The sequence below is a fragment of the Aspergillus clavatus genome, genomic scaffold (genome assembly GCF_000002715.2).
Source record: "Aspergillus clavatus NRRL 1 1099423829798 genomic scaffold, whole genome shotgun sequence".
Classification (NCBI taxonomy): Eukaryota; Fungi; Ascomycota; class Eurotiomycetes; order Eurotiales; family Aspergillaceae; genus Aspergillus; species Aspergillus clavatus.
The window spans coordinates 711,913-739,812 of record NW_001517101.1 but is presented as its reverse complement, the minus strand read 5'-3'; the positions used below and the strand labels follow the sequence as shown (position 1 = coordinate 739,812).

At 47.7% G+C, this 27,900-nt stretch overlaps 3 protein-coding genes across 3 annotated transcripts, besides 2 other annotated features; 2 read left to right on the top strand and 1 right to left on the bottom strand.

Annotated features, from left to right (window-relative positions):
* Positions 1–223: 223 nt before the first annotated feature.
* ACLA_090360 (transcription factor domain-containing protein) lies at positions 224–3,271 on the bottom strand (the record flags this gene model as incomplete). The annotated part of the gene is made up of 5 exons (XM_001272768.1): positions 224–1,130; positions 1,195–1,746; positions 1,811–2,483; positions 2,543–2,880; positions 2,952–3,271. 5 exons carry the CDS (start codon positions 3,269–3,271, stop codon positions 224–226), a joined length of 2,790 nt encoding a protein of 929 aa, XP_001272769.1.
* A 2,036-nt stretch (positions 3,272–5,307) lies between these two features.
* Positions 5,308–5,332: a microsatellite.
* Positions 5,309–5,332: a microsatellite.
* Positions 5,333–13,856: 8,524 nt separating this feature from the next.
* ACLA_090350 (uncharacterized protein) lies at positions 13,857–15,702 on the top strand (the record flags this gene model as incomplete). The annotated part of the gene is made up of 2 exons (XM_001272767.1): positions 13,857–13,956; positions 14,027–15,702. The coding sequence occupies 2 exons, from the start codon at positions 13,857–13,859 to the stop codon at positions 15,700–15,702; spliced, it is 1,776 nt and encodes a 591-aa protein (XP_001272768.1).
* Positions 15,703–24,549: 8,847 nt separating this feature from the next.
* Positions 24,550–26,989, top strand: ACLA_090340 (uncharacterized protein; the record flags this gene model as incomplete). Its single annotated transcript, XM_001272766.1, has 10 exons — positions 24,550–25,783; positions 25,850–25,937; positions 26,000–26,112; positions 26,166–26,213; positions 26,271–26,305; positions 26,360–26,448; positions 26,505–26,540; positions 26,628–26,681; positions 26,736–26,872; positions 26,928–26,989. 10 exons carry the CDS (start codon positions 24,550–24,552, stop codon positions 26,987–26,989), a joined length of 1,896 nt encoding a protein of 631 aa, XP_001272767.1.
* Positions 26,990–27,900: the final 911 nt, after the last annotated feature.

Below are 27,900 nucleotides of genomic sequence, written 5' to 3'. Positions count from 1 at the left end.
GGGTCGGTGTCTAGTCTGGGTGGGGTTTCTTTGTCTATACTCTATATCCATTAATGTACATGTGAGATTGAATTCATTCAAATTTAAGAACTCAGTAATTATTCTTGTGCTAGTGCTCAGCCCATATTCGCCATCACCTGACCTTTATGTATATATCCAACTTGTCCATGCATATATATGTAACGCCTCGAAAACGAAGATATCTCAAACTCGACCTCATAGCTCATACATATGGAATGCCAAATCCTCCACCAGGCCACATGGGTTGCTGGCCCGGCCCCTGACCAGGAGGAAGGTTGCCTGGATTTCCATACGGGAAGCCCATGTTCACCGGTGTGAGGGGGACGTTGATTGGCGTCGCCGCGGGTCCCGTCGACGACGCGGTTGGTTGAAAGAATCCTTGCGTATAGTAATCTTCACCAAACTGGTTGGGATCCCAGTCGGGGGGAATGGGAATTTGCCACAAGTCAGGTTGAGGGAAGTTCATGGAGATGGGGATAGGGAGGAATGGTTCGAAGGGGTAGATGGGAGTGGGAGTGGTATTGAGATTGGGATTGTAATTGTTGCTGTATGTTTGAGGAGGCATTGATGGTTGGGTTGATGCTGGGATTTCTTGGTTGAAGGAAGGAGCGGGCATTGTGATGTCGTCGGAAGCTGGGGGGCTGCTGTCGGGGACAACGTAGCCGGCGGAGTTGATGCGGGGAAGGCCTGGGAGATGGGGGATGTCGATGGTCGGGGGTGAGTGGACGGGGGAGGACGTGAATGAGGAATGAGGCGCGGTGCTTTCTTGCTGCTGTTTTTTGTTTTCGTCGTCGTCGTCGGTGTCGGGTACAGTGCGATTCCGGCTTTCGGCCCGGGACGCTGAAACACGATAACCCGTTCTTTCGCTGGGTTTGAGCACCCGCTGCTCTCTTTCGAGGACGGCCCTGGCTATACGCTCGAAATTTGAGCTCATTCTTGTCATGAACCGGGCATAGTTGGTTGGTCCATCGCCGGGTATAAGTGTAGCAAAGAAGGTCGAGGCCATGTTGAGAGATTGGAGGTCCTCTTTGACGTGAGCATGTCGTGAGTCTCGCAAGATATTTATGAAGATGGTCATAACTGCCCCAAAAATGTAATACAGCAGGGACCTATGCAAATTGTCAGATTGGTGATGAATAGGAGACAGGTATATTTCTTCTTCAATTGCCTTACCATATCCATGCTACATCACCCCAAGGCAGATTGTTGACAAGCCGTAATGTACCCCGAGCAGCTTCCGTACAGATAGCGACGGATAATGATAATTCTTTGAGGATAATGTTTGTATCGTAGGGGCCCGACTCCACACTTGCGAGATGCCGTTGTTGGGCAAAATGGATGACCAAAGGGACCCTATGAATCAGAATTAAAGAATTGTAGTAGACTAATTGCATGCCAGCAGATGCAAATCCGCGCAGGAAATCTTCGCCTGTCGCTCCTTGCTTTAATTGTTCATCATATGTGTTATCTGCCCGCCATTCTTCAAGTTCGGCATGGAGTTCTCTGACAATCTGAACGACTTCTGCTGCAGTCTTGTTCTGAAAAGCCTTGGCGCAATAAAGCTTCGCGTATATTCGACCCTTGATAACAGCGATCCGGCAAAGCTGTTGAAAAAATGACTTGTTGTTGCTCAATATGGGTTCGATCTCACTATCCTCAGTAGGGATTTCGACATCAAAATCATCTAGATGTTGAGTTGGGGCATTTCCTGTCCGTATACATGTACTGCATATTGTTCATATTAGCTTCGGATGGCTATGGCACAAACAGTCAGTCATGGTTGCCTTACCTGTGATCAAGAATGAAGGCAACCCAGAAGACCCTTCTTCTTTGTTCCTGCTCCACTTGTGAAAGATGTGGCCGTGGGGTTTCACGGTGAAGACCCATTCGATGACATGACTTTATGGCTGCTGTGATCAATGGCATTGCAGATTGAGTACCTGAATTACCGCGAAGAAAAAGAGCCATGCCCAGTAGAGCCTGTACACTGAGCATGTCGGTTCGACGCAACGTCAGTTCTGCAAAGACCGACATGGCGTTCTTGTAATAAAACCAGGCCCTTTCTTTATCCTTTTCCGATTTCTGGCTGTTTGTGTACCTGTATTCATACGCGAGCGCGAGAATGACATTGATGCTGGCCCACCGGGCAGCGTCATCGCATGTCTGCTGCGTGTATTGCCACTCGACCAGTTCCATAAAGCTTGCTTCATGGTAGAGAGGGAATAAGCGATTGATTGTGCGGAAGTAGTCGCGCAACAATGAGAAAACTTCTGCTCTCGGCGGCAGCGGCTTGAAAACCGTCGAAGCGAAGACATCATGAAACACATCGGGACGCCAGTAGTCCCAGGGGGAGTCGTACTTCGAGTCTGAAACCAGCAGACGGAGGAATTTAACTTCGCCGGCCTTGTGCTTGATCCATTCGATTCCTTCCCGAGAGAGTATAGACAAGGAGGATGAACGCCCTAGTATTCATGTCAGAATGCTTAGATAGTGAGGGACGTTCGAATAAGGAGAAACACACCATAATAGACAGAATCGGCTCTGTTATCCCATCGAAAGATAGGGGCATGCTGACTGTTACCAGCCGAACGTCTACCAGCGGGCCCAGAAATATGATCCTGATTCGAGGCGTTCGAAACACCTGTTCTCCCGGCGCTGGGTAGGCATTTGTCCGAGTCGCAGGGCGGCGAAGTCGAAGAAGAGCCTTCCCATTCATCCTCAGTTCCACTGCCATCAAGCGATTCGTCATCATCGCTAGTTTCAGAGATTCCGAGGTTCTCCTGGTTAGGGATGCCAGCAGCTTTGAGTAGCGACTCGGTCTTCCTCAAACGCTCTTTCAAAGCCTTCACGTACAAGCGCCTGAGTGGGTTGATTAGCCATATTACCTCTAGGAGACATAAAGGCCGAAGGATCGGGTTCGTTAGGCCTACCTTTTTCGACGATCAAGCTTTTCTTTTCTGGTGGCGAATTCGCACGGGATGCGACGCCGCATACATTGCCTACAAGATGAGCTTGATTCATCAACCTCACATGGAGCCCCATTCCTGCAGCAAGATTCACATGCCTGATGCACAAATTCGATCAGCGTCGTTTCCTCTGGAAGCGCAATATGACGGATCCTTACTGACGAGTCAGCTCTCCGGCTTTTAGCTCCGAAGGCCTGATATCGCGAGGCTTGAGGCACACTCCCATGACCGTCCAGCGGTCCTGAAGGATATGCGCCTTCAAATGTAATCGAGGGACTCTGCATGGCCAACTTCAACCAGGCAGTTGGTTGACAGTGTCATGGATAGGGGACATAGACCAGGCCCAGCCGGAGTGCACGGGAAAGCCGAAATCCGAAAAGTTCCAGCCAAAGAGCGCCTATCTAATACGGAAAATTCCGCCGTGGTGCGGGTTCAGATGTTTGGATTAAGGGTGCGATATATCAACTGATGCGCTCCACAGGGCACAGAGTCCTAGAGTCCTAGATAGTAAAGCTTGTGATCGAAGCGGTCGACCGGGGAGCCTAGGTGTTCCGCAATTCTTGGTCGATGCAGCCATGAAGCAGCCCGAGCTCTTTCTATAGGGCCCCGATTCTCGAGAGGTGGATTTGTTGATCGAGATGGACATCGACCAAAAAGTTTCCAACCCGAGCAAAAGACGACCCTGGAATCAGAATGTCTTGAAGACTGGAAAATAATACCGCATCGTTGGTTGTCGGAGGCTCGGAGCATCGGGATCGCCGAGTTCCGACCCAGCAGGCTCTTTTGAAGAACCAGTCAGCGCTAACCAAATATAGTAATCGGTTAGAGTGCTTCATAATATGTATATGATCATGAACCTCGCAGTAACTATAGCGTCAGACTTGACAAACGTGTTTGGAGAGAAGGATTAGCATAAATCTATATAGTTCTGATGGGTAAAGACCGAAACTGGATGATCATGAGATGGAAGGAGGCATTGAAGAGAGCCTCAACTCCTTGTCAAATTTCAGCCTCAATTGTATATAAACATAGGCGACTGAATAACCTCATATAAGATTGAGAACCATGTTGACAACCAATTTTCAACTGATTATTCCACCGACAAAGCTTTTTCATATTCCTTACTTTGGAGTACACGAATCCAAAAACGAGGAATAGAAGTTGACAGGACAACTTGATCCGTAAGTGTTGAGGCTTCTTGACCAGAACATCCCAATGTGATATTTTGATCAGACCAAAATTCTCGTTTTGTCCCTATCAGCCAGGTCTAATCTGTTTTCCATATATAGTTGGAGAAATCTGAGAGAGATAAACATCACATCACACATGTAGTAGTTCATTTCAACCCTGGATAGCAGATGTCTGGTCGACTTGGAGTTACCCTAACAAACCCAAGTAACAAAGAATCCGCAATTTGAATACACCCCCAAGGACTTTCATGAATGGCAGCAAATGCAAAGCTCGCCAGCCTGCTTACTATGCTGAAGCATCTGGTTTCACTTCAGTGCAAAGATCCTTGCTTACCGTGAGTGTTCGCGTCTGAAATTGCGGTCAGGGAGAGGGAACCCAGGAGGGTCGATTGCGTCCGTCCGATGGGATAGTGGCAGCAAATTCCAACACAGGGACAAAGCGTTGATCGTAGAGAGCAATCTTCTTCTCTATGTACTGAAAGATGAAGAAAAGTACCGAAGTTCAGGAATCCGTCAACCATCAGGGTTGTTCTAGACGCATCGAAAAGCCTGTGTTTCTGATGAGTCAATGACCCCATGAAGATACTCAACGTAGGTCTCGATGCCCAGTCGCGATCAGATAGAAACAGCCATTGACAGCAAATCATGGCGACCGTACCAGCATCACCCAGGTAAAGTGGTGCGTTGTTGACGCCTTCCTCGGGCGCGAAGAATCAGACCTGAAGCTGGAAACAAAAAGGTCCGATCATCGTAGCAGAATCAAGAAAAGGAAAAAGAAAAATCGGATGTTCAGATGACCAGGCGCTTGGATTTATCATGTTGTCCATGTACTACCGAGGGAGATGAAAAAAGCAACATCCCAGCAGGCGCCGAATATAGTATACTTTGGGTACTTCAGTGCGACCGATCGTCAGAAGCAAATCTTCTTCTAGACTCGATCGGTGGAGATACGTAAGGACGGACTGAAGTTGCAGAAGAATTGTATCTATCCCTGTCAGGCCGATAACAAGACAGGATGCAAATGCCTTACGGAGTACTGACCTGGGGTAAATGCATGTCGGAGTGTCACGATGCAGCAGCTCTGCTGGATCTACTCAGTAAAGAGTCCAACTGAATGATCTTGTTATTCATTTTTTTTTTTTTTTTTTTTTTTTTGGTTAGCTTTTGTTGACGAGTAACCAGATATCCACCGATAGACAAAAAGTGACATCCCGCAGGGAAGTGTATGGTGGCTTCGACTGTCTCCCCATCACATGGGCATGGGGGATTATTGACGTGGCTTGAATCCGTTCGCGGCAGGCTTGAGTACCATGATCCCGACCCGCGGGAACCCAAATTAAACCATCTGCTGGCTACTGCTTGTGACAACGACACAGTCCAGGCAGTTATCCAAGAGACCTGAGCAGCAGAGGAGCCGTGCTCGGAGAAATCCTGTGTGGCACTGGCATGGAGTCATGGCGTCCTCTGATTGTCGCGATGGCTGGCATCGAGACAAGGAGACATAAGGGAAGTGGAATCATCGCTATACCGCTACTTTGGCAAGGCGCTGATGCTGCTGGTTGCGCCCATCACACGACTGCTGCGAGGGGATTCTGATAGTACATGGTATCGGATGATATTGTGATGGCTGTTGGCTGGTGATGCTTGAAATTGGGATTTTGATATCCGCTGCGCTTGTTCTGCCAAAGCTATACAGTTTTGATCCTTGATTGATTTTTCAATTTCCTTTGTGATCTCTCTTTCTGGAGCAAAAGTACAAACGTTCATTGATGCTGATGATTTTGTTGCTTGTGAGCCCAGGATAGGTACTTACGCACTTACTCACAGTACATGCAGATCGGCTGTAGGAGCTTCGTATAGGGACGATTCATGCACAGCGAGGTTACAGTTGTCTCAGCCACACGAAATAGAAATGGAATGTATCCATCTGTAGCGCATCAATGTATAGAGTAGTCTCTGTAGTATCTAGTCAGATCTTCAATACCTCCTAACAAGGAAATGACTCGGGAGAACGATTGGTTTATCCGCATAAGGATCCATCATTCGGAATGTATCAATTCTCGATGTGCTAAGGCTTTGTGGAACCTATCATTTAGCGACCAAGCAGACAGCGCCTCAGATATCCAACTGATCACCCCCAACGTATCTAATTCTTTGACCACGATAATCGCCCCCAAGAAGCCAAAATCATGAAACACGGCCGTCACCACGTGAAGCGACTGATTTCCTCAGGAACACGAATCACAAACCAGCTCTTGGACTATATCGAAGTCAGATGGCCTGGACTGATTTGGCGTTGCCGCCTTAATCGGCGTGTGGAAAAAAAGGATCCTAAGGCTAATTATCCTGCCTGGTGCCTGATTCCCTTCTGCTTTAGGCTATTCGTATTGATTCTTGAGGCAACTGGAGTGCATCGTTTTTGTTATTTGTGCCTGATACTCCTTCGTATATCCCTATGGAACGGTGTTTCAGCGCATGATAGAGACCAGCTGGCTGACTGTGCTTGAGTATCAAATGACCGATCTTTAGGCACCATGACTGAATCGAAATGCGCATCGGTAGGGGCCGCAGAGACAACTGGATATGTAGTATCGATCGAGCGCAGTGAGATGAAGTATGACTGTCCAGAAGGTTACAGTAAGGGTCAAACAGGAACGGAAACAATACCAGTCCTCATATACCATACGAGTATTCTATAGAATCGAGCAAGAACAGAAGTACGAACATCCTGCTTCAGTTTGTACTCAGCACCGTGGCATGTGTGTACGTATCATTGTTGTTAGGTCTGCATCCCTATCCAAGGCCCCTTGTGATCGACACAGCCGCGAGACTTTGGTGGCCTAGAGGAGAAACGGTCAACATGCCTGAGCTCCCAAATACCTGGACACATTGATGCGCTCGAAGATGTACTCTTTCCAGGCTGGATAATGTATGCTGACCACAAAGAGGGATGGATTGTGCGTGTCTTATATTCTATCGTCTGTGAATCTTCAAAGTAAGTCTCTCCCTCGAAGGAGGTTGAAAGTTAGAATCAAGGGATCGTATCAACTAGAGTGACTCGGTCAAAGTCTATGCTGGTGGAGACATTACTACCATAAATTGTTCCTGGCCCGTTGGAGACTGACTATGCCATCATTGCCATGTTGTGTGCCCCAGGAATCAGTGAACTGCAGATATCAAGCTTCATGCTAACCCACGGTGATAGCCGTACTGATATGCAAAGCCTGGGCCTTGGAGATTTGGCTTGTCCTGGGAAGGGTCAACACACAGCAGCATGGCAACCATCATTCAATTCCAAAGGGCCCAGATCGTGAGATCAGAAAGGGCAGTACAGCTCATCTTCTCGCCGAGCGGCCCATGAACCCTTCTGTTGAAGAACGTTGACCCTTCGGCGGAAGACCGGCTTGGACCCGACAAGAAGACGACCCTCCATCCATTGATCCTATGACGAACAGCTCGAGATCTCCTTCAGCGCAACAAAAGCTCAACTCCACTCAAATCAACCCTTGCATCGAAAACCAGCTCCTGGAAGGTGGAGAGGAAGCTTGCCGCAAGCCCATGATGTGCATAAGCCACCAAACTCTTCCGCTAGTCCAGTTCTCGAACACATCGGACGGATTTCAAACACACCCTGACCACGGATCATGTATGTGAGCACCTGCTTTTGAGCGACGTGATCGGTATTCCCTTCATATTTTGCTGATCTGATGGAACTTCGGGGACTGCGGGCCGGACAGATGTGTGGAATGTGACTGCTCCAAAAAAAAAGTAGAGAACAAAAAGAAAGATATCCGAGTAGAAACGTACACAACATCAGAGCTTCGATGGAATGAGCTTACGGCCTACTTACTTTGACTAGATGGACGCCAGGGGAGGCGGCACATTTATTGAGCACCTGACTCGAGTGCAGGATGCTTGCTTTGAAGTTACTACTTGCTGGAGCATACTTCGTAGAGACAAAGGCATCACATCCCTTGAAAGCTCAATCTAGACCTTCCTTCTCGACGATCCCCGAAATATTGATATCTGAGCGCAATCCAAGCTTCGAAGCTGCACCCAACACAGACCAGAAAATGAGGGGACGCTCTTGAAGGAGATCTGAGACCTAGAAGAATCCGACGCTTAAGTACTACGTATAGGGCTGGATGAATCAACGCTTCGACTCGGCCACGGAATGTCCAGAGTAAACAGTAGTATGCTCAAACATGCATACCACATCCCTCATAGTGAACCCCCCGGTAGACTCGTAGATAGCTATCCAGCACAGGATACTAGCGTTGTTCATTCATTGATGCAAGTGATACAAGTATGAAAGTACAATTCCATCATAATGGTTACTGGTAAGGTCCTAGTTGGACCAGTTCTTTATTCAGGGACGAGAAGTAACCAGCCACTTACACATACCTCCACCCCTGGAATCAAGAAAGATTGCAGATCTTGCTCGATTATGGAATATTGCTTTGATAGACGATGGGATTGACTCCAATGCGATGTATGACGGCGTATCACTGGTTTACTGCACAAGCACAAGTAAACTGATGTCAATTGTAGAGAGAAACTGTTGTTAGAGATGATAACAATATTGCTGCACGTACAGCACTTCTCTCTTGCCCATCACAGTCTGCAGGACACTCAATCGAGTATGTACTTTGTAGTCCTTAGTATAAGCAGAAGAGACCTTGCAAGTAAGGGAACAGCTACCTGTCAATCGCTATGCTTTCCCAGAACTCGCATGCAACTTCACTTCAAGATCAAGATGAACTCAAAGCAATGATGATGATCCCGCATGCTTTTCAACCCCTATTCCTTCAGACCGAGAAGTTTATGCTCCAGCAGCCTCCTGGTTCCCTAGCTCTGCCGCTCCCACGGACCAGTATCCATTTCTCTAGTCGCCGGGCAAAAGGTCAATAGTACTGAAAGTCTGAAAGATGCTCTGGATTCTCACGGGTCAACCCCACATCATGTGACGATGGAGGTGTTCTTGTGACTTTCTCCCTGGTGGAGTTTCGCCACCGAGCTGTATCGATTACCGTACCGTCGAGGTATCTTACACGTTACACAGATCTCGGACCGAGTAATTGGGTACTGCATACAGGTCAACTTTCGCACCCCACGTCAAAAGAAACGAGCGGCATATAGAGTCATGGTTATGATCACGGCACGGTCAGGAAGGAAGAGTTGAATTTCATGATCGTGATTGTGTTGAAACTTGACTTTCCGTGAGTGAGAAGTAAAAACATCAGGTGGTGCCTGCGAGTGATGCTGGCGTTTCCTGACTTGTTCTCTGTCAAATAATGTTCAATGTTTTCAAAGACTCTCGGTGGGGTGTCTCTATGGAATATGGAATACCACATCTATCCATCCGAAGACCTCGGATACTGAAGAATAAATCCTTAGTACTACTAGTAGAGACTTACTTTTCCTTCACTAGTCTGGGAGATCCCCCGTAGGTGCCGTATCTAGTCGCTTACTGTCCGGGGTTTTCTGGGTCATCAACTCCGTCCCCAATACACATCATCGATCATTTATCCCCAACCTAATTACTTAATCATATCCATTTAAAGGCCAGTATTTTTCCAGATCATGAGGTAGAGGGCGGCGCCGTACAAACCTCGTCCAGAGGCTGACTCGATAGGGTAAAAATGCGGAGAGTATGGAGAAAGATAACCATGCGAACCATGCGACGATGAAAACCCAGACTTGTGGAGGAGTCGCAAGACTGATCATCCAGTCGTTCTAGAGCTTCCCTGAGGGTTAACCTATCTATCTGCTGCTGCTAAGTCGATCTTCCTGGTCGGCTCTGCAGTACGCCTGACATGCACCCCGGACTTACAATAAAGTGGCAGCTAGCTACGTGGCTCCGCTCTTCGTTGCCACTGTGGAACTGGATGTCTGCACGAAATAACTATGGGCAGCTGAACTGTCGTGAAGAATGGAGACCGGCTGATTTCGCCTCCCATCTCCCACGGCTCTCAAAGCGAGTTTCACTTTGAGTTTTGTGGAGATTGTTGCCTGTCTTTGGAGTGAGCCTTTCGTGCTGTGATGACTTGCGTCCGCGTTGAAGATTGTATGCATGGGATTGCGGAGTATATTCGCATGTAATGAAAGCTGGTAATAGCTACTTTACTGTCCGATTCGTTAGGTAGTTGACATCATGGGTCTTTATCAAGTCTTGCTTCGACGACTGCTGCTATTGGTCGTGAGTTGGATTCATCAGGACAATCTGCCTGGAGTACTTCGTTGATCGAGTAGATTCCCTGTGACTCGGTCTCTGCAGATGTCTTCTGCCTCGATCAATCATAGCAGCTTATATTGCCGTCTCCTCAACAAGGCTACGCTGTTGGTCAAACACTGTGTGAGGCTTAGAGCTCGCGCGGGTCGTGTCTACCACTTACTGTTCATAGATACCTTGTTTGTGCCCTTCATAGCAGACAGTGTGAAGCGACTTGAAAAAAGAGCGAGTCGCGTCAATCGCGCGTTATATCATGTGGCTGATGCTTATCTCCACACTGAAAAAAAGGCGAGAGGCGAAATTTGACAACTCAGCTATCAGCTGCTCTGGCGATCTGGGCCTCATTATAGGACATCACATGATTGCTGAAACGTGCGCCTGTGTTACTGCTGCACAGTAGTGCTGCTGCCTGTGGAGCGTTGGCAGGGCACTGATCGAGGGAAACATCTATCGGTCGTGGGGAACCTGAATCATTAATATCTGGACAGGGCGATATGGGCTGGTGTCGGTAGATCATTCGATACTCTGAAGCTTCTACAGTCTACATAACCTCCAAAAGCTATCCAATTATGGAATGAGGTGAGACGATTGGACGGGTTTGACAGATCAACGGCCATTTATCGGGGCCCAGGATCGAAAAGCATGATCACGGTTTTGATGCTCGTCAACAACGATTTGGGACATCTGGTACCTTGTGACTCGTGATGAACAGAGAAGGACGATGCTGTGACACTCACTGGCTTGATCCTTCTGGTCCTGGGTACGGAGTGGACGGAATGGACACAGCTTGGATTTGCTCTGGGATGGGCGATTCGAACAACATCATCCATGCCGTGCTTACAACATCCAAAGTAAAATTACGGAACGAGATGCCTATTGCCGCGAAGATCAAGTGTGTTGATGTGATAGCAATCACCATAATACTGTTTTAGCAGGGGATCCCTTGGTGGATGGCGGCTATCTAGCCTCAATCTCCAGCATGAAAGAAGCCTGGAGATCGTCGTTGGTAGCACGGAATACCGAAGCCTCTAAGATGTTTGATTGCTTTCAGACATATCAACACCTCAAACATCGATAAGAGCCAACTAGGAGGATCAACCCGATCGGAACCTCCTCTTGACTTCCCCGGTATGCAGCTACTTTCGTTTGGGGCAGAATGCGGATTAGATTCACATTCCACCGGCTAATAACAGGGAGGGAGATCGACTTCAGCCATGATCATCAAGCCAGCAATGGGAACACTCTACAGAGTTGTATAGTAATACCCCCTATGAACTTACGGACGGAAAAAATCCACCAGACATCTGGGGAATATGGGGAAGACACTAGAGAGATTGAGAACTACCAGCTATAAACTAGATATCCCGTAACTGCACTGCCGAAATAGTCAAGGAGATGACTGCTGGAGGTCATCTCGACAAGCACAAAGCCTGCTGGGGCACGGCTTGGTTGCTGGCTCAGAAGAGCAAATTCCGTGACAAAAGCAGTTTAAGCATCGATCACCAGGGACTGCAAGCGAGACTGCTATGGCCCCTGAGAAGGGATGTGGCGTGTCAATAACCACCAATGTCTAGTCTGGTCCGAAGTACGGAGGAGAATCACATTTGAAACAGACTCTTGAAAGAGGACAGTGATGGAAGGCAACCCCTCTGTATCTGAATTTCTAGCTAGATATCCCCTTCAAGGTCAAGATGGGGGTGGATATGCCTGACTAGAATTGAGGCTTGTTTCCATGACTGAAGATGTGGAGTCACGGAGTGATATCAACCTAGTTATCAAATATCAACAGCAATCATCCGTCCGGTTGGACCAGCGCTTATCGATATGGACCCATCTGGAGAGTCAAGTGACTGTGTTGGAAAAAATGCCTTGTTCTTACTCAGCAGCAGAGCAGGTCACAGGACAAGAAGATCCTTTATTCAACTGTTTGTCTCTCTCTCATAACTATGTACCCTCTGTGGCATGGTACCTTGATGGTCTGGACTGGTAACTGACTGCTGTTTTTCCCTTGATATTTTTAGCTCTCTTCGATGTATCATCAGTAATATCCAGTTTCTCCAGTCCAATGTCACTCCAGATGGAACTAGACCTTTGACAATGGGCCTATTTCTCTAGAATGGAATCGAGGCCAGCGAAGCAGCCAGCAAAGACGGACAGTAATAATAATGACTATCTAAAAGAGAAAAGGAAAAATGGAAGGGTATCATACAGGATCTGATCATGTGTCAATCAAGTACTGTTACCTGTCTGAATGCAGTTTCACCGGGGTCAGTGACAAACCCTTTCCCATTTAGCTTGCAAAGGAGCTAATAGTACGTAAGCCGATCGTCTAAAGTATTCCTCTGCCATAAAAGTTCCGTACTTTTCCTTTTTTTTTTTTTTTTCTTCTTGGTGTGGAACTCCGGAAACAGACCGGTAATATTACCCGTGTTTATGACGTGGTATGAAATACCAGACGACCCACGGGGATACTCCGGAAGTGACACACAGCAATAGGGAAAAATGATCAAAAAATAAAATAAAATAAATAAAAAAAAAAGGAAAATAAGAAAGAAAAAAAATACTTAGGCTATGATCCGTTATTACTCTAGGTACTTACTTACCACTTACCGCCCCATCCCCCATCGCCGGTCACCGTAGTTCGACCTGTCCCTCGGTACTCTCCTCGGCCTTTTCTCTGTGTGGCCACCCTCGATTTCCTTTTTGCTTCTGGTTCTCTTCTCCTTGTACCGTTACCATCTCATACATACACACACTCCCCCCCCATAAACGAACTATTTGCCCGTTTTCTCTTTCTTCATCCGCTCCTCCTCCTCCACCTTTTTCTCCCCCATACTCTGGTGCTACTTTTTTTACACCTCTCTTTTCCTCTCTTCTCCTCAGATTTCCTCTTGTTGTGGACGCCGCCTATCACCCTTCCTAAAGATCCCGCTATACCTCGGTACGATTGTGTCGATTATCCATATCACCTTTTTGCGACATCATCTGCCTATATCTACAAGAGACATCCGCTCGATTCTCTCTCCGCATACCTGGATATTTCTAAAGAAGGAAGGTAGCTGGAACACAGGATTGAAACAATCGTTTGGTCCATTCGTCATCTACGACTCGTCAACTTCACCTTTGGACTGTGGATCCGGCTTGTGTCTCGGTCTCGACTCGACTCAACTTGCCGGGATCTTCAACAGCTGTGTCCCTGCATAAGCATTCGACCGCAGCTCGGGCGCCACATCTAGTTAAATAAGTTCTCTTCAGCACGCCCTGCTGAACAGTTCACACGAGCCCAGGCCTCCTGTGATAGCTTCTGCCTAAGGGGAATCCTACTCTCATCTTTCTCGCGCCGTACGACCACGATCGGGGGAGACGGCGACCCCGAAACGACCTAAAAGAATCCTCTTTTGTCAAAAGGAATACGGATCACAATTCCGAAATTGTGGCATCGATAGAATGCCTTCGCGTTTATCAACTCCTGTCCTGACCGTGGACGCTGCGAAAATTCACAAGGTTGATACGGCTAATGCACAGAGTCTCCATGGCATGTGGATGGGTATGTTACTATCTCTGCGTACAGATTTGCTGCGAGCGATGGCTGATTTTTCCTGATTCATTTTGAATAGTATTTTCCAAATGTGCCGATTACATGGAAGAAGGTCGTCGGTTGGAGAATTTGAGTTGGAGACTTTGGACACGTGAGACATTTTGTGTGGAACCCGATAACTCCAGCAATACATCTGTTTTGCCACTCCTTCGATCAGAGGCTGGTGACTTGCCAGAACTCTCCGCCAGTGTTGAATCTGCGGCATCAGAACAGGCTGAAAGGATTGAAACTCATCTTCAGCGTGCTAAATGTGAATTGAAGCCTACCGTTGTCCGCGAAGACTCGTTCTCCCAGTTAGGTCGTGGGAAGGAGAAGCACATTACGTCACTCGGCTTGGAGCGGATGGTGCTTAGCATTAAAGAAAAGAAAGATCTCGAGCCTCTTGCTTCAGCAATGACCACAGTCGCCCCTCCAGTGGTTGACATCGCATCGCGACCAGCAACGCCAACACCCACTCCTCCATCCGAACATACTGTTACCCGCATTCCATCGTTTCCATCTTTCAATCAACAGGCTTTGCAGTCTACGGAGTCGTGCTCGACGACTGCGCCCGAAGGTAACGAGAGCGATAGTGAGAACATCAATGCTTCCGACACCAGCGTTTCTTCCTCTGGCATGCTTGCCTCTCGGCCCGGTCTTGTTAAATCGCCGAGTATTGTGCGTGGGTTTTCTCCTTCGCTCATTTCCTCTTCATATCGGTCGCAGCCTAAGCTGTCAGCCGACCCTGAACCGGCACAGCCACCAGCCCAGCTGAAACCAACGCCGTTCAAGCGGAAGGGTGGCATGTTCACCCTTGGTGGTTCTTCTGGTGACGATGATGAGAGTTCGTTTGAGGATCGGATATCGATACAGAAGCCGCATCGCAGTTCTCTCTCTAATGAATTAGGGAAATCGGCCACCAGCAACCCCAGTCCTTCAAGGAAGGTGACTTCATTCAAGGATCAAGTCAAGATCATTAAGCCGATCAGCGAGCGATCATACGAAAATGATGAAGATGCCATCGAGACTGAGGACGAGGTTTCTGAGAGTGCGATTGAGGATGATGAGGATTCCGACTGGGAAGACTCTGTGACTGAGAGTGGAAGGTCCAGTGTCGAAGAAAGGGAACTCTTCCAGCGGGTTGACTCCCGACCGAACCTGGTCTCGCGTCCCTCCCTTCTTACAATGATGATGCACCAGCCTGCCAAGATGCAGGGGCCTACGTCTCGGTCCAGTCCAGCCCTCCAGCGTTCGCGCTTAACATCACCTAATGGGCCATCCATACCCGCTTCGCCGCCCGAAGATGATGAGGAGAGTCTAACAATGCGTGGTCCGGACGTTCCGCGCTCTAAGCCGATAATTGTGAAGCCCACATCGCACTCGGTCGCTCACTCGCCTCGGACTACTCGCAGAAACATGCTTGCTACCGAATTAACAGAATCACTCCGGCGCCACTTGCTTTGGGAACGACAGCAGAAGAGTGCGACCGCAAATGCGTTCTTGAAGCGCCGGCATACAACTCATGACATGGCGAATCTTCAGGAGTATCCTGAGCCAAAGGGGCCTCAAAAGGGAAAAACACCTCAGCAAACCGTTCCCCCTTCCACAAATCGCAATCCTGCAAGTTCAGCCATTGACAAAGATGTCGCGAAGAATGGTTCATGGAACCATTATACAGACTTTGGACCGTGGGAATACCACGTCAAGGGATGGTAGAGGCAGTCTACCGACCCAACCCTCCTGTCAACTTTCTGACATTTCTCTTTATCCATTTTGTTCTTTTCATCCAAGTCATTGACAGATACCCGTCTTTCTGAAGGGTGATGTTTTTCGACCAGTGATACCCGATTTCTTGATGCACCCTTTTCTCCTTCCCCCTCCCTTTTTTTTTTCTTCCTCTTCAATCATGTCAAGACTATCGTCTCAACATGCCTGTGACACGTACGATCACGACTGCATTGCATATCGGCGCACTTGGGATCCATATTGTTGTTTATCTTGCGACTTATGCCGGTTTTCCTTTTCGGGCTTCCCGGTCTCCATCAACCGATACATGGCATCGAGTGGCTGTCTGATCATGTTTTATTAAACGAGCGAACGAGCCGCACGGGGGACACTTCTACACAATTAATCCTGTACAGATGATATCCTACATTCGGCGGTGAACAGCTGCGAAGGTGTTTTTGGAACCAGGCGGTCTTTTGTTTGTTTGATTTTTTTTTTCTCTATCTCTCTATGAATCGATTCTTCTGAATGGATTTACCAAAAATCATCATCGGTGCAAGCGACAGCTTCATGTCGAGGCTGCTAGAAACATTTTCTCGTGGTCTCACATTGGCATCTGTTCTCTGTTCTGTTCTGAATTTTTTTGATACCAAATACTATTTCGCAATTGTGATATGTTTGGACTCATTGTTGGTTGGATTGTGATCTGGTCCAATTTGCAGCATCATCTCATCATACCATGTATGCATATTCTGAGAGTATATCTAAAAAGGAGCGTTTATCACAATAGAGCCTATTATTTAGTGGATGACCATCTGTTTTTGTTGCCTTAACATAACCCCCATATCTACAATGTATGTACATACAAGGTGGAGTGACGCACAGACTTATCGGCCTCACATCATTTGAGCGAAGCAGGGATATATGTGCTCATCGTCTCACAGAATCCGACCATACGTACTCCATGTAGATATCAAGTCGTGTCTCTCTGGGCGCATATTGCGATGTTAATCTATCGAGATTAAAATCCCACTGCCAGACGGGCGGACCCCAACGTGCATTTGTTTGGGTCCAAGATCTAGAATCAGAATCACCGCACTGTTCGCTTCCCATGAATGGGTTTGCGTCTTCTCGCTGTTCGAGCTTCAGGAATCTTGCTTTTCTGAGTTCTGGCCCTTGCGATTCGAGCTTTGGGTTTGTTTCCCCCCCCCCTCCCTTATCTTGACCGTTAAACTAAACCTGGGGTGGCCATGTTGAGACTCGACACACCTCATGGATCCTGCTAAATACATGGAGCAGACCGCTCTCCTCGCTTTCTATATCCACCACGGTCAAGCGAGATAGATACCCACCAGAGCAGGAGCTATGACTTCTATTCTATGACTTGGAGCTTGGGTGATATCATGGACTGATGAACCACGAAGCGACTAAGGATTTGCTTCCTCCTCTCCTTCTCAGCTCTCATTCTCTCTAGGTACAACCTCTAGACGGAGCATATGATGCCCCTGCCACATCACATTGACGATTAACATTGAGGCGACACTTTACCACAAAAGGTAATATCCGATCCATGAGATGGGAATGACAGAACGAGTAGTAACTAGGTACAATGGCCTTGCGCCCGTCCGCGGATCGAATCGAATCGAGCTAGACTTCCTCGCAAACCGGTGGTTTTTTTTTTTTTTTTTTTCTCTCTCTCTCTCTTTCTCCACCCTTGGGGTTTTTTTGTTTTGTGTCTGCTGCTGTTTGGGGGGATAAGCTTTGAAGGGGAGATGACTTGGAATTATTAGTGTTACAAGGGTATTTTCATTGTTGGTTGTCTGATACTCTGTAGATGGAAGTGCTTTTGTCTGTGTGGTTTGTATTGATGATTGTGCTGTATATTAAGACTATTGGTGTAGATGTACACAGTGGGCGACTGATAATCCATGATTGAAACCTGGTATTCATGGGAAACAGGCATAGGAACAGGATATATGCTCAGATCTTTTAAATGTGGTGAATCTTGGATAGCTTTATTGCATGGAAGTCTCCATGATGTAATGGTGAACACTCAGCCTTAACAGACAAACCTCATCAGTTATCAATCGTTGCAGAGAGCACACACTCTCTCTTTGACTTACTCTACTATCACTAGTCAACTAGACTACTAGATAATAGGTACTAGGTACTATACTAGGAGAGTAGTCGAGCTGTCATGGACTCGACTCACTCGAGGTCTTAATCATACGGAGTAGACTCTGTCTGCCATGCCATCCCACACTGGCCCCATCAGCTCCACAATCATACAAATACATACAGAATGCCAGGCGGACTTGTAAAGTCGAATGATCGCACACTCTGCCTCAAGTTCTCAACCAACACAGCCCGGTACTCCATCCAGTAAGCAATATAATATCGCGTACCTGATCTCTAGCCATGAAGGTCGATAGAATGCAGACCCCGTAACCAGATAGATTGCCCTGCCTGTGGAGAAAAAACGCAAAAAAAAAAGAGCTCCTGAACTTCCCGACTTCCCCAGTGCAACATCCCACCGTTCGAACAAACAGGCAAGCGCGGCTCCCGACGGCACCCTCGAACGTGGAGCGTGGAGCTGAGGCTGCTGATGCGGCTTTCTGTGGCTGGTGTCTTCACTCGGGGGCGACTGGCGAGGGTGGATCGTACCTTAACCTATCCTCATTTTCTCATTCCTTGCAGGCTCAGAGGCTAAGGCTGAGGCTGATCCAGTGGTCTGGGTTTGGTTCTTGAGGTCTTTGGTAGGGTAAGTAACTGAGTACTGACTACTGATTACTGAGTAGCGGGTACTAGGTACTCTGCCGATGAACGGTCCAACCTCTAAGGATCTAGGATAGTGGAAGACCGGTCGGTACGTGAGGCCTTTCCCGAAAGGAGTTTACACGCTGCCCTTGTAGAAGAAAGGCCGAGTCCTTGATTTGTGATTCTGTACTTGATGGTGGGTCGGTGTGGATCAGAACAGGGTGTCGCGTAAACTTCACCGGTATTTGAATTGTTATACAGTGACAGTGTATGTGCAGTACGGAGGGGATTTGATCAATGAGGTTATTCAGATAGCATCTAAGCCCTCATGCAGCCGCCTTCTCGCCTAGCTCTCACATCATCATGGAAGGGCGCTATCTTCGGCTTTCCCCTGTTGAAAACCTCTTTTGCTGTGTCTAAGGTCTTTGAATATCAATATCACTTTTAGTTATGGAGACCTGCTAAGCATGTCATGAACATTTAATAATTATATCACTGTCATTCCTTGGGAAACCGCATGTATTCTCCTCTCCAAGTAGTTAAGCACCCGGTTTGGTATCAATCCCTTCAACGGTTAGGGACGGAAAGAATCAAGGGACTGGAGGCTTGGAGTTAAAGCTCATGATCAGTGCACGAGCTGTGATTTCTGCGCCCTACGGAGTACCGAGATTCTGATTGATACAGCCTGGGTACGGACCAGGTACGGAGCAGTGTACGCCGGTTCTTTAATTCTAACGACAAGGATCGCTTGCTCATTGGTGATTGGAGAGCACCCAGCATGGGTGGACACTTGGACACTCGGCAAGCCGATGGATATTAGAACTTGGGAGTCGGCGGAGATCTGGGCCTGAACTTCTTGACTTCATACATACGGAGTACAAGATTTCGATATCCCATCAGATCTTAGTCTCTTGGTACTTGGTAGTGAAAGAGAGCATCCAACAGGTTTTCCGTCGAGTTCCAGGGTTATCCTGATATCGATACTCTACCCACGAGGATGTGTTCACATCAGGCTATCTTCCCGGCATCTTAACGCAGCAGATAATTCCCCAGGTCCTAATATTCACAAGGCGCGACAACCTGTTCAACCTTCACCCCTGGACTCTAATCCGCCACCATCGCATGGACTCCTTCTCAAAAATCCCCAAAAATCCCTAAAAAATGACTAGTCTGCTCATACCTGCCTTTGTCCCTTGATGCCTGACCGTCGGCTAGTCCGCTTTTTAGTTGGATGCTACCAGGATGTGGCGGCGAACAATCTCTACTCCATAGTTTCTACTCCGTATAACTATGCAGCAAAAAAATTCTTCGGTGGCTCGGGACCATCGTTTGACGCATTTCCCGATCGAGTCGGGATCATGGCCGTGCCGACGGAGTACCTTACTTTGGATTTTGGCCCGGTCGGCATAGCCCACCGTCCGACTAACTAACGACCGAAAAAACACACCACTTGTTGCATGGTTGATTTAGATGTCATGAGACAACCCAAGTAAAGCCGCAAGTAGGGTTTTTTTCTTTTTCACGTGTGGGTATTGGGCAGCAGCATGAACTCTAGATGAGACTTGTGGATTTTCGCCTCAGTCATGTTGCAACTTGCAATGGCCACTCGATACTAGATATTAATGAGACATTAGAGGCGACAAAAGGATAAATCTTAGAATTTGGGAATCATCTTGATAGGGAGCCAAGGAGAAACAACTCTGTAACCCCCGGTACTTATATCCGTTACTACTTACTAGTCCGGTCTACTATGGAGAAGTAAGCCAAAGTGGATTGTCAGGCATACGGATTACGGAGTATGTCAGTAAATTGGCGCTTGGTCCATGTTCGACTCGTCACGTGTTTCTCTTTGGTACCAAGAAATTCAAATCCAAGCCCCCGTTGCCTACACAGTAGTAGGTACTACTCAGCGCAAGCAGTCAAATTGGTAATAAATTGATCGCCGGGAAGAAAAAGAACGCTGGAATTATCGGCCAACCACAAGCCGTGGATTGTGCTACAAAGAACAGCTTTCTACCTACCTTAGGCTCTGGAAGTAGGCTTCGAGAAGGCTTCTAGAAGAGGGGCGCGGTATTATGGACGATGCTTAAACCGCTTTGATGATTGGTGGTCTAAACTCGGAGATTTCCTAGTGTATTGTACGGTAATGAGTGGTATCTGGTAGAAACGTTACCTTACCCTGTGTGCAGGACTAAAGGATGGTAACTTCATTAATTAACCCAGTCAAATTGATCCATGCTCAGTCGGTGGGTCTTTTCCGTAGCCTGGGAAAAAATGTACCTACCTGTGTAAAAGATAAAAGCTGTCAGAGAGAACGCGTTATAAGGACTCCAAGAAGTTCTTGATTATCTAGTGCGGTACCTGATTGTATTGGACGAAATGGAACTACCTAGGAAGGTAAGGTACCTATCATGTGCATCTGATGTCGATATGTTTGCTTCTTTTGCCTCCGTACTTCATTCGTATAAAGCGGGGAATATTCTTGCAAAGCTGAGAAGCTTACTCCATATATGAGTCGGATTACTCTACTCCTACACCACCAGCACTGCTAAACTCTACTTTGTACGGAATCCTCCGTGCAAATGAGAGATTTACCTCTCAGCATCTGAGGTATGAGATGTACGAAGTACAGACGTACCTACACCGATCTCTCCGGTGCTGATTCGCCCAGTAACTGCGATGAATACATGCTACCAATTATATTGATTGGCTGACCACTGAATTGAGGGGAAATCGGACAGGGTGGTGGTGATTTTTAGAGGACCTGGATTCCGTCGCGGACCCCCAAAGTATTTTTCGAGATTCCCGTGGACGGAGGAATAACGGAGAAACTCAGTTCCTCTGTTCCTCCAACGAGTCAGCAGGAGAAGATACACAGAGAGAGTCCCTAATAGTCATGGATGTCTTCATTATTATTGCCGCACACTGTATCTACTTGTAATCATGATCTTATCCCCAGGATGTCGTGTGCAGCCATATCGAAATCATAGTATCGTTTTTCCTTTGCAGGTCTGGTGACTTCGAGGGAACGGGGACGGTCGTACTAGGTATTTACTCCGTACCTTATATTTGGGAGAGCTCCTGATTATTTTCGTCTAGTGGATCGAGGTTGCATTGGAAGGGGAAAAAAAAAAAAATTGGAAACAGTCATTTTCAGAGGGGCGCGTGGGGAGGGGACGGGTCTAGATGGTTATGTACTGATCTGGCGGGGATGACACTTAGGTCAAATATCATTTCATCAAATTTTCCTCCTTGATGATGAATGTTTATTAGGGCCAGCATTGGTGTAGATGCTGTATAGAAATCAGATCCAGTAATGGAGATATCTTGCATTTATTTTCATTTATTTACATGATTCACATGGAAGAAATGGTTTCGTTGCTTGTCACGATAGTCCAATTATTTGCCTTTGATCTAGATCTCCAACTTCCGTGCGAAGATCCCGAATACTCTGCCCCTGCAAATAGCGTATGGTAATCTGGTAAGTATTGGTTAGGTTTGGTTTCCGTATTCAAGGATACAGTTACACTTACATACCTAAGTACGCTTTTGGTACTTCTAGACCAAAGCTGACCCTGGATCCAATGAAGAATACTACCCTTGTGGGATATCAGAATGGTGATAATAATTAGGTCCCGTGTCTATGTCGAGAAACTGGGGAATATGAGCACCAAGTAGGAATCTATTGCATGCGTGCATACTGAATACCCCCTGCCAGCAATCCATAGCGCATATGCGAGTCGGAGCTGCCGACTGCATGCAGTCTATGCTGATGTGCATAGAAAGGTGTAATTATGATAGCATCATCTTGGTAAATACCCTCCAGTTGGGGCTAATTGATGGAGAAAAGTGAACATCTCACAGCGCCACGGTGCATCGATTGAGATCCGACCGTTGAAAAAGTGAAGAATTCAAAGAGCTTGAAATCGGCCAACTGGCTTGCCTTGGTTGAGACGGACTACAGTATACGGGGATGAGACCGCTGTGAATCGAGCATCCATTGAAGGTCATCCCAACGCTCAAGGGCTTGTTTTATTCAGACACTCACCAGCAGAAGATCGAGCACAAGGCCAAGCAGCATCTTCAAGAATTGTACGAGCTTGGATCAGACTATGACTAATTATTGTGTAGTAACGCTTTTGCATGACTCCTTTAATTATTTCTGGGTGACTCAACATGAGTCTCGTCAGACATTCTCAGACTCATACTTCCCCACACACAGAGGATGAGGTCATCATCAATCGTTTGGCTAGATACTTCATGATCCCTGTGAGCTCATTAACTCTTGAAAAGAAGAGGCGGGTGACACATCCATAAAACCGAATCAATATCTTCTGTTCATCATCTCTCCGCCACTGGACACAGTGCATTGAGGCTTCGGTGTGTGTTGTCTTCCTGATAGTAACTTGAATCCAGCAACTATCTCACATCACGTGTCGGCTGACCGCCCGCGAAGGGGAACGATCATCAGTCAGCATCACAGCGACAACGACAACAAGGTCTCTCTATACCACGGTTGCTGCATTTTCTACTAAGCAGAGTCGTGTTCAAGATAAGAATAGGAAATTCGTATTTGGCCCTGACTATCTAGTGTTGGTAGACTGGTACCTCCTCACGCAAGAGCTGCATATTTCTAATCGTCTCCTGCGTCGTTCATCCTACTGTGCATTTGGTTGGCCACCGTTGATCCTACGGTCACCAGATCTCTGTGTTGGCAGGTTGATCACTGTGCTTCTGTCTGTGCCCCGAAAAGTTCTGGGATTGATAGATTGGCCGACAAGTCAGCATACTTCCTTGTCTTGAAGGTATCTTGTTGTTATTATCCTATATTGGCCTTTTTGGAATTACAGCCCCAAGGTAGCGTTCTCCCCCCCGGGGCGTGATATTATCTTGAGACTGCTTGATGTTGTACTGATACACATATTTGCAGAATGACCTCCACAACAGGCCATGGCGCGCCTGATGGCTCAACTAATCCTGAGATCTTGCCCAATGGTAAGTTGTCACCTCCCCAATCCTTCACAGAGTGCAGTGAGGCTGGACTGCCGACTGCATGAACCTCTCATACTTCGGGTTGTTCGCCCTGCAGTCATCTTCCTCCTCTTTGTTCTATTTCCTAGGCAGCAGGTCTAGCTCTAGGTCTTTGTGGGTCTATGCCTGTTGCGCATCTGCTCTCAAGCTGTCTTACCCCTAATTTCTACCTAAATCCATACGCGCAGATGGCGCTGCCATGACCCCCTTCTTCCCCTGATCCAGACATGGCGGCCCGCAACCTTTTTCAGTCACGCGCACATCACGGTACCCTAACTTTGACTAGGTCAAGCACCCGCGGCTGGTGCTGAGTTGGCAACGGCTCAACCTCCCACTTCTACAGCGTCAAACCGGTCAGATGCTAATCGTCGGCCAACTGCGAAGCGGAAGGCTAAATGCCGCTTTTTTACTTCCCAGAAGGGTAGGTCCATTCTGATCCTTATGCCCGTCATCGTATCAGAGTATCGTTTGCTGCCTCTGCCTCTGCACGGCTGTCATCCTGCACATTGCCTTGGTACATCCTCGGATGCTGAAGGATCGTCGGTGTCCGGGAATATCGGCACACCATTACTCATCTCTGCTACAGTTGCTTTGCTCCCGATAGAGATTGACAGTCCTTGCTTGCTTACTACTGACTATCTGTTTCCTCGATCTTTTTTGACTGACACAAACCCAGGATGCCGCGCGGGTGATGCTTGTCCTTATTTCCACGATGTGGCTGACCTTGAGCGGAAGACTGCGCAACAAGAAGTGCCAGTGCAAGCCAACCCAACCAATGGTGGTGTCAGAGCTCCCAAAGACTCCGTACGAGGTGTAACTACCGATGTCAGAAATCTATCAATCAATGAAACCAAGGCTGTATCTCAGACAGGAGTCAGCTCGAGCTCTACAGCTGGGCAGAGACCAATCTCAAAAGTTGAGAGCTCAAATCCGAGAGAATTTCAGATCAACCAGCTACGACGGCGATTTCATCCAAAAGAAACCACAGATAATTCAGGGTTGACGCTGACATTTGGATTGGCACCTTCTGATCCTGACTTCCCCTTCGAAATGGATAAACTACAATGCATACTGCATGTTCCGCTATCTTATCCCCATCAAGGAAGACCTACGCTTAAAGTGGTCAACCCAGATATGGAAAGAGCCTTCCAAGCGAACGTCGAAAGGGGATTCAATGATATTGTCGATAGCACTCTGAGAAGTGGCGGCCGAGGCAGCCTGTTGATTTGGATGAATACCCTCGATCGACATCTTGAACGCTTGCTTACCACGACTGAGAGAGGGCCCACGCTCAAATTCGTTCCTAACATTGGTAGCAAGCAAGTGCTAGAACATCAAGAGCCAAAGCAGGAACCACTCCCTCGTGCTGAGGTCTCCGCAACTGAGCGAAAAGTCATCCCTAAAACTCCGTCGGTGACTAAGCCTGTGAGGCGGCTCTATACCGCAGAGGAGAAGGCTCAAGCTGAGAGAAGAAGAGCGGCCGAGACAAAACAAATCGAGGCTCGATTGGGTAGACTACCCTTGTTCCAGAAGTCTCGAGACGAGTTGTTCTTTATTGTGCCTGTCCAGCCCCCTAAGGCGGATCGTCTGCCTGCACCCCTTCGGCCAATCAAGACGGTGAAACTTTTAGTTCCTCATCTGTATCCCCTGGAGCCCAGCTCTATTGAGCTTCAAGGTGTCACAAGCCCAGAAGCTAAGTCAGTTGAGATCGGATTCTCGCAATGGGTGAAAGAAAACTCGCAGCTGAACTTGACGTCACAAATCAACTACCTCTCGAGTAATATGCATAATTTTGCCATGACAACCTTCGAAGAAGTCCAGGACACAACCCAAACCCTTCCATCGCAGTCTGTCGACCTCCCTGAGGTAATATCGCCGTCTGGAGAAGCTGAGCCTGTCGTTGAGACAGACAAACCACACATTCGGGTCATACCAAGGCCACCGGAATGGAGTGTAGGGAACGACGGTGATGACAGCGAGTCCACGGATTTCACGACATCAGAGGATGATTACACAGATGAAGACGAAGACGATGAAGAAGGGGGAGCTCCAGTGCCAGATATGCCTGCTCCTACAACTGAGCGTGGCGTAGCCCTTTCCTTTCCATACCTGGAGCTGTACGGTATTGAAATTCTGGAGCTCGTGGGGTTGTATATCACGATCAAGTGTGACCGGTGCAAAGAGCACATGGATGTGAAGAACATCCCGCAAGCCAAGGATCAGGGTGACGCCTTGGACCCGAAAATCGAGACCTGCAAGAAATGCACTAACACGATGAGTCTTGGTAAGAGAGCCTATTCTTCCCCAATGTAGGTGCCAAGTCTTGGAGCTGATCATGATATCTCTACAGGGTTCCGAAGACAGTTGATGCATGCGAACTCTACTCGCGCTGGCTATTTGGATCTGGATGGGTGCACCGTTGTCGATCTTCTTCCAAGGTAAGATTTACTCATTGTGCCCGCATCTGCTTTCCTTGTAAAAGCAGCTTACACCCCTACAGTAGCTTCATCCCGACCTGTGCAGAATGCTCGACGACATTTCCCGGACCTGGCGTTGTTGCAGTTCGCGGCGAAAGTGCAATGGCCTCCTGTCGCCAATGTCATCGAAAAATGGGTGAGCATCGGAACCATATGACAATGAAAGTTTGTTTAATGATCTGGATCTAGTCTTCAAAATTCCCGAGGTGAAGTTTCTGATCGTAGGATCTGCTGCATGTGAGTTGTGACAAGTCAACTGTCCTCGGCAAACATGTGCTGATATAAGTCCTCTAGTCACCCTTCGTGACCGTGTCCCGAAGCGGAAGCAGGTATGTGAAGCAACCTGTCACTGTGATCAAAAAGCTTACTCTGAATGCCCTTAGCCTAGAGAAACCCTTGGCATTGTCGCTGGTCAAGAGCTTCCACGTCGCGGACGGTGTACGCATTATGGTAAAAGCTATCGGTGGTTTAGGTACTACACTCTCCGTCATACTACGCGTTTCGGCCCAGACATTGACTTTTCAACAGGTTTAGTTGTTGTGCAAAAGTTTTCCCGTGTGACAAGTACGTGTCCCAAGACAAGAACTCGAGAGTCGGCTACGCGCACTCTGATGAGTGGCCACTCGTGTAGCACATTGCTGATATACGTAGGTGCCATGATGCGGCCACCGATCATCCAAATGAGCATGCGAACCGCATGATATGGTCAGTTGATTGCCAACTATGTTCAAATTCTGTGCGCTTTCTTACATTTAATAGTGGCTTCTGTTCACGGGAACAAATCTACCGACCCGATAACTGCGGCATTTGCCGTGCGGTCCTCGTTGGCAAGGCGGGAAGTGGGTTCTGGGAAGGGGGCAAGGGCACAAGAAACAGGGCCTTGATGAGCCGAAAGGGTAAGTTTTCATTCTTTGGCCTGCGGGTTCTTACGTGTTAACAACGACTTCCTAGACCCGCGCAAGTACAAACGAATCGGCGGGTCGAAGGTAGGTAGCTCTTCAAAAAAGAAGTAAACCCGGCGACACCATCGCCCTGGGCATCTACCATACCAGCAGTATCAATCTTGTGGCGGAAATACTCTTCATTAAGTGTGGAATGGACTTCCAGCTACCTGATACAGGCTTTTTTGCTGTCGGCATATGATCCATAACCCACCTTCACCTGCTAGGGCTAGGCCATGTCAAGATATAGAGGTACGATCTCAGGATGTAGTCACTGCAATCCGGTCATCGCCAACCTCAGAGTGGTTTAAGCATTTCCGCCGGATGGTCAACTCAGAAAACACAAGTGGCTGAAGTCTCAAATAGGATCAGGAGGCCCCGAACAGTAGATATTATCATTCTGCATCTACATCTGACGACATATCACGTCAAGCCTGCACCATGATTGTTTCTTAAGACATACATTTAACTGCACAACTGTACAGATATGATATGCATTGTCCGACGGCCACTTTCCACATATCCTTCCATCTACACCAGGAAACCCATTAAACCATCCACCCCTAGCAGATACTAGAACTAAAGTCCTCTGTGTGGGATCATCGTCGTTTTCCTAAACCGACAGGTTATCCTACACGTACGTAAAGACCCAAGGCCGATACCTATGCACCAAGAACATCAAGCCAACCCGCCTGTAGGAATCTCGTAAATCATTCATCAATCCCAAACTATGTCCGCTGTCTGATCGACCAAGGGTATCATCTGGTGGAAGGATCATCAAATGAGAGCCTTACTAGGTGCGTGTTTGGCAAAAAAAGGGTTGGTTGGTTTGTTTGTCATTAATTAACGTCCAGCGGGGCTTCGGGCCCCTGAGAGGCTGAGACCTCCCGAAGGGGTATTGGGATGTGTAGAGCTATGGATATTTAAGTACATGCAAGTTCCACCGAGTGCATCCTAGTCTTTATTTCTAACAGAGTGAGTGC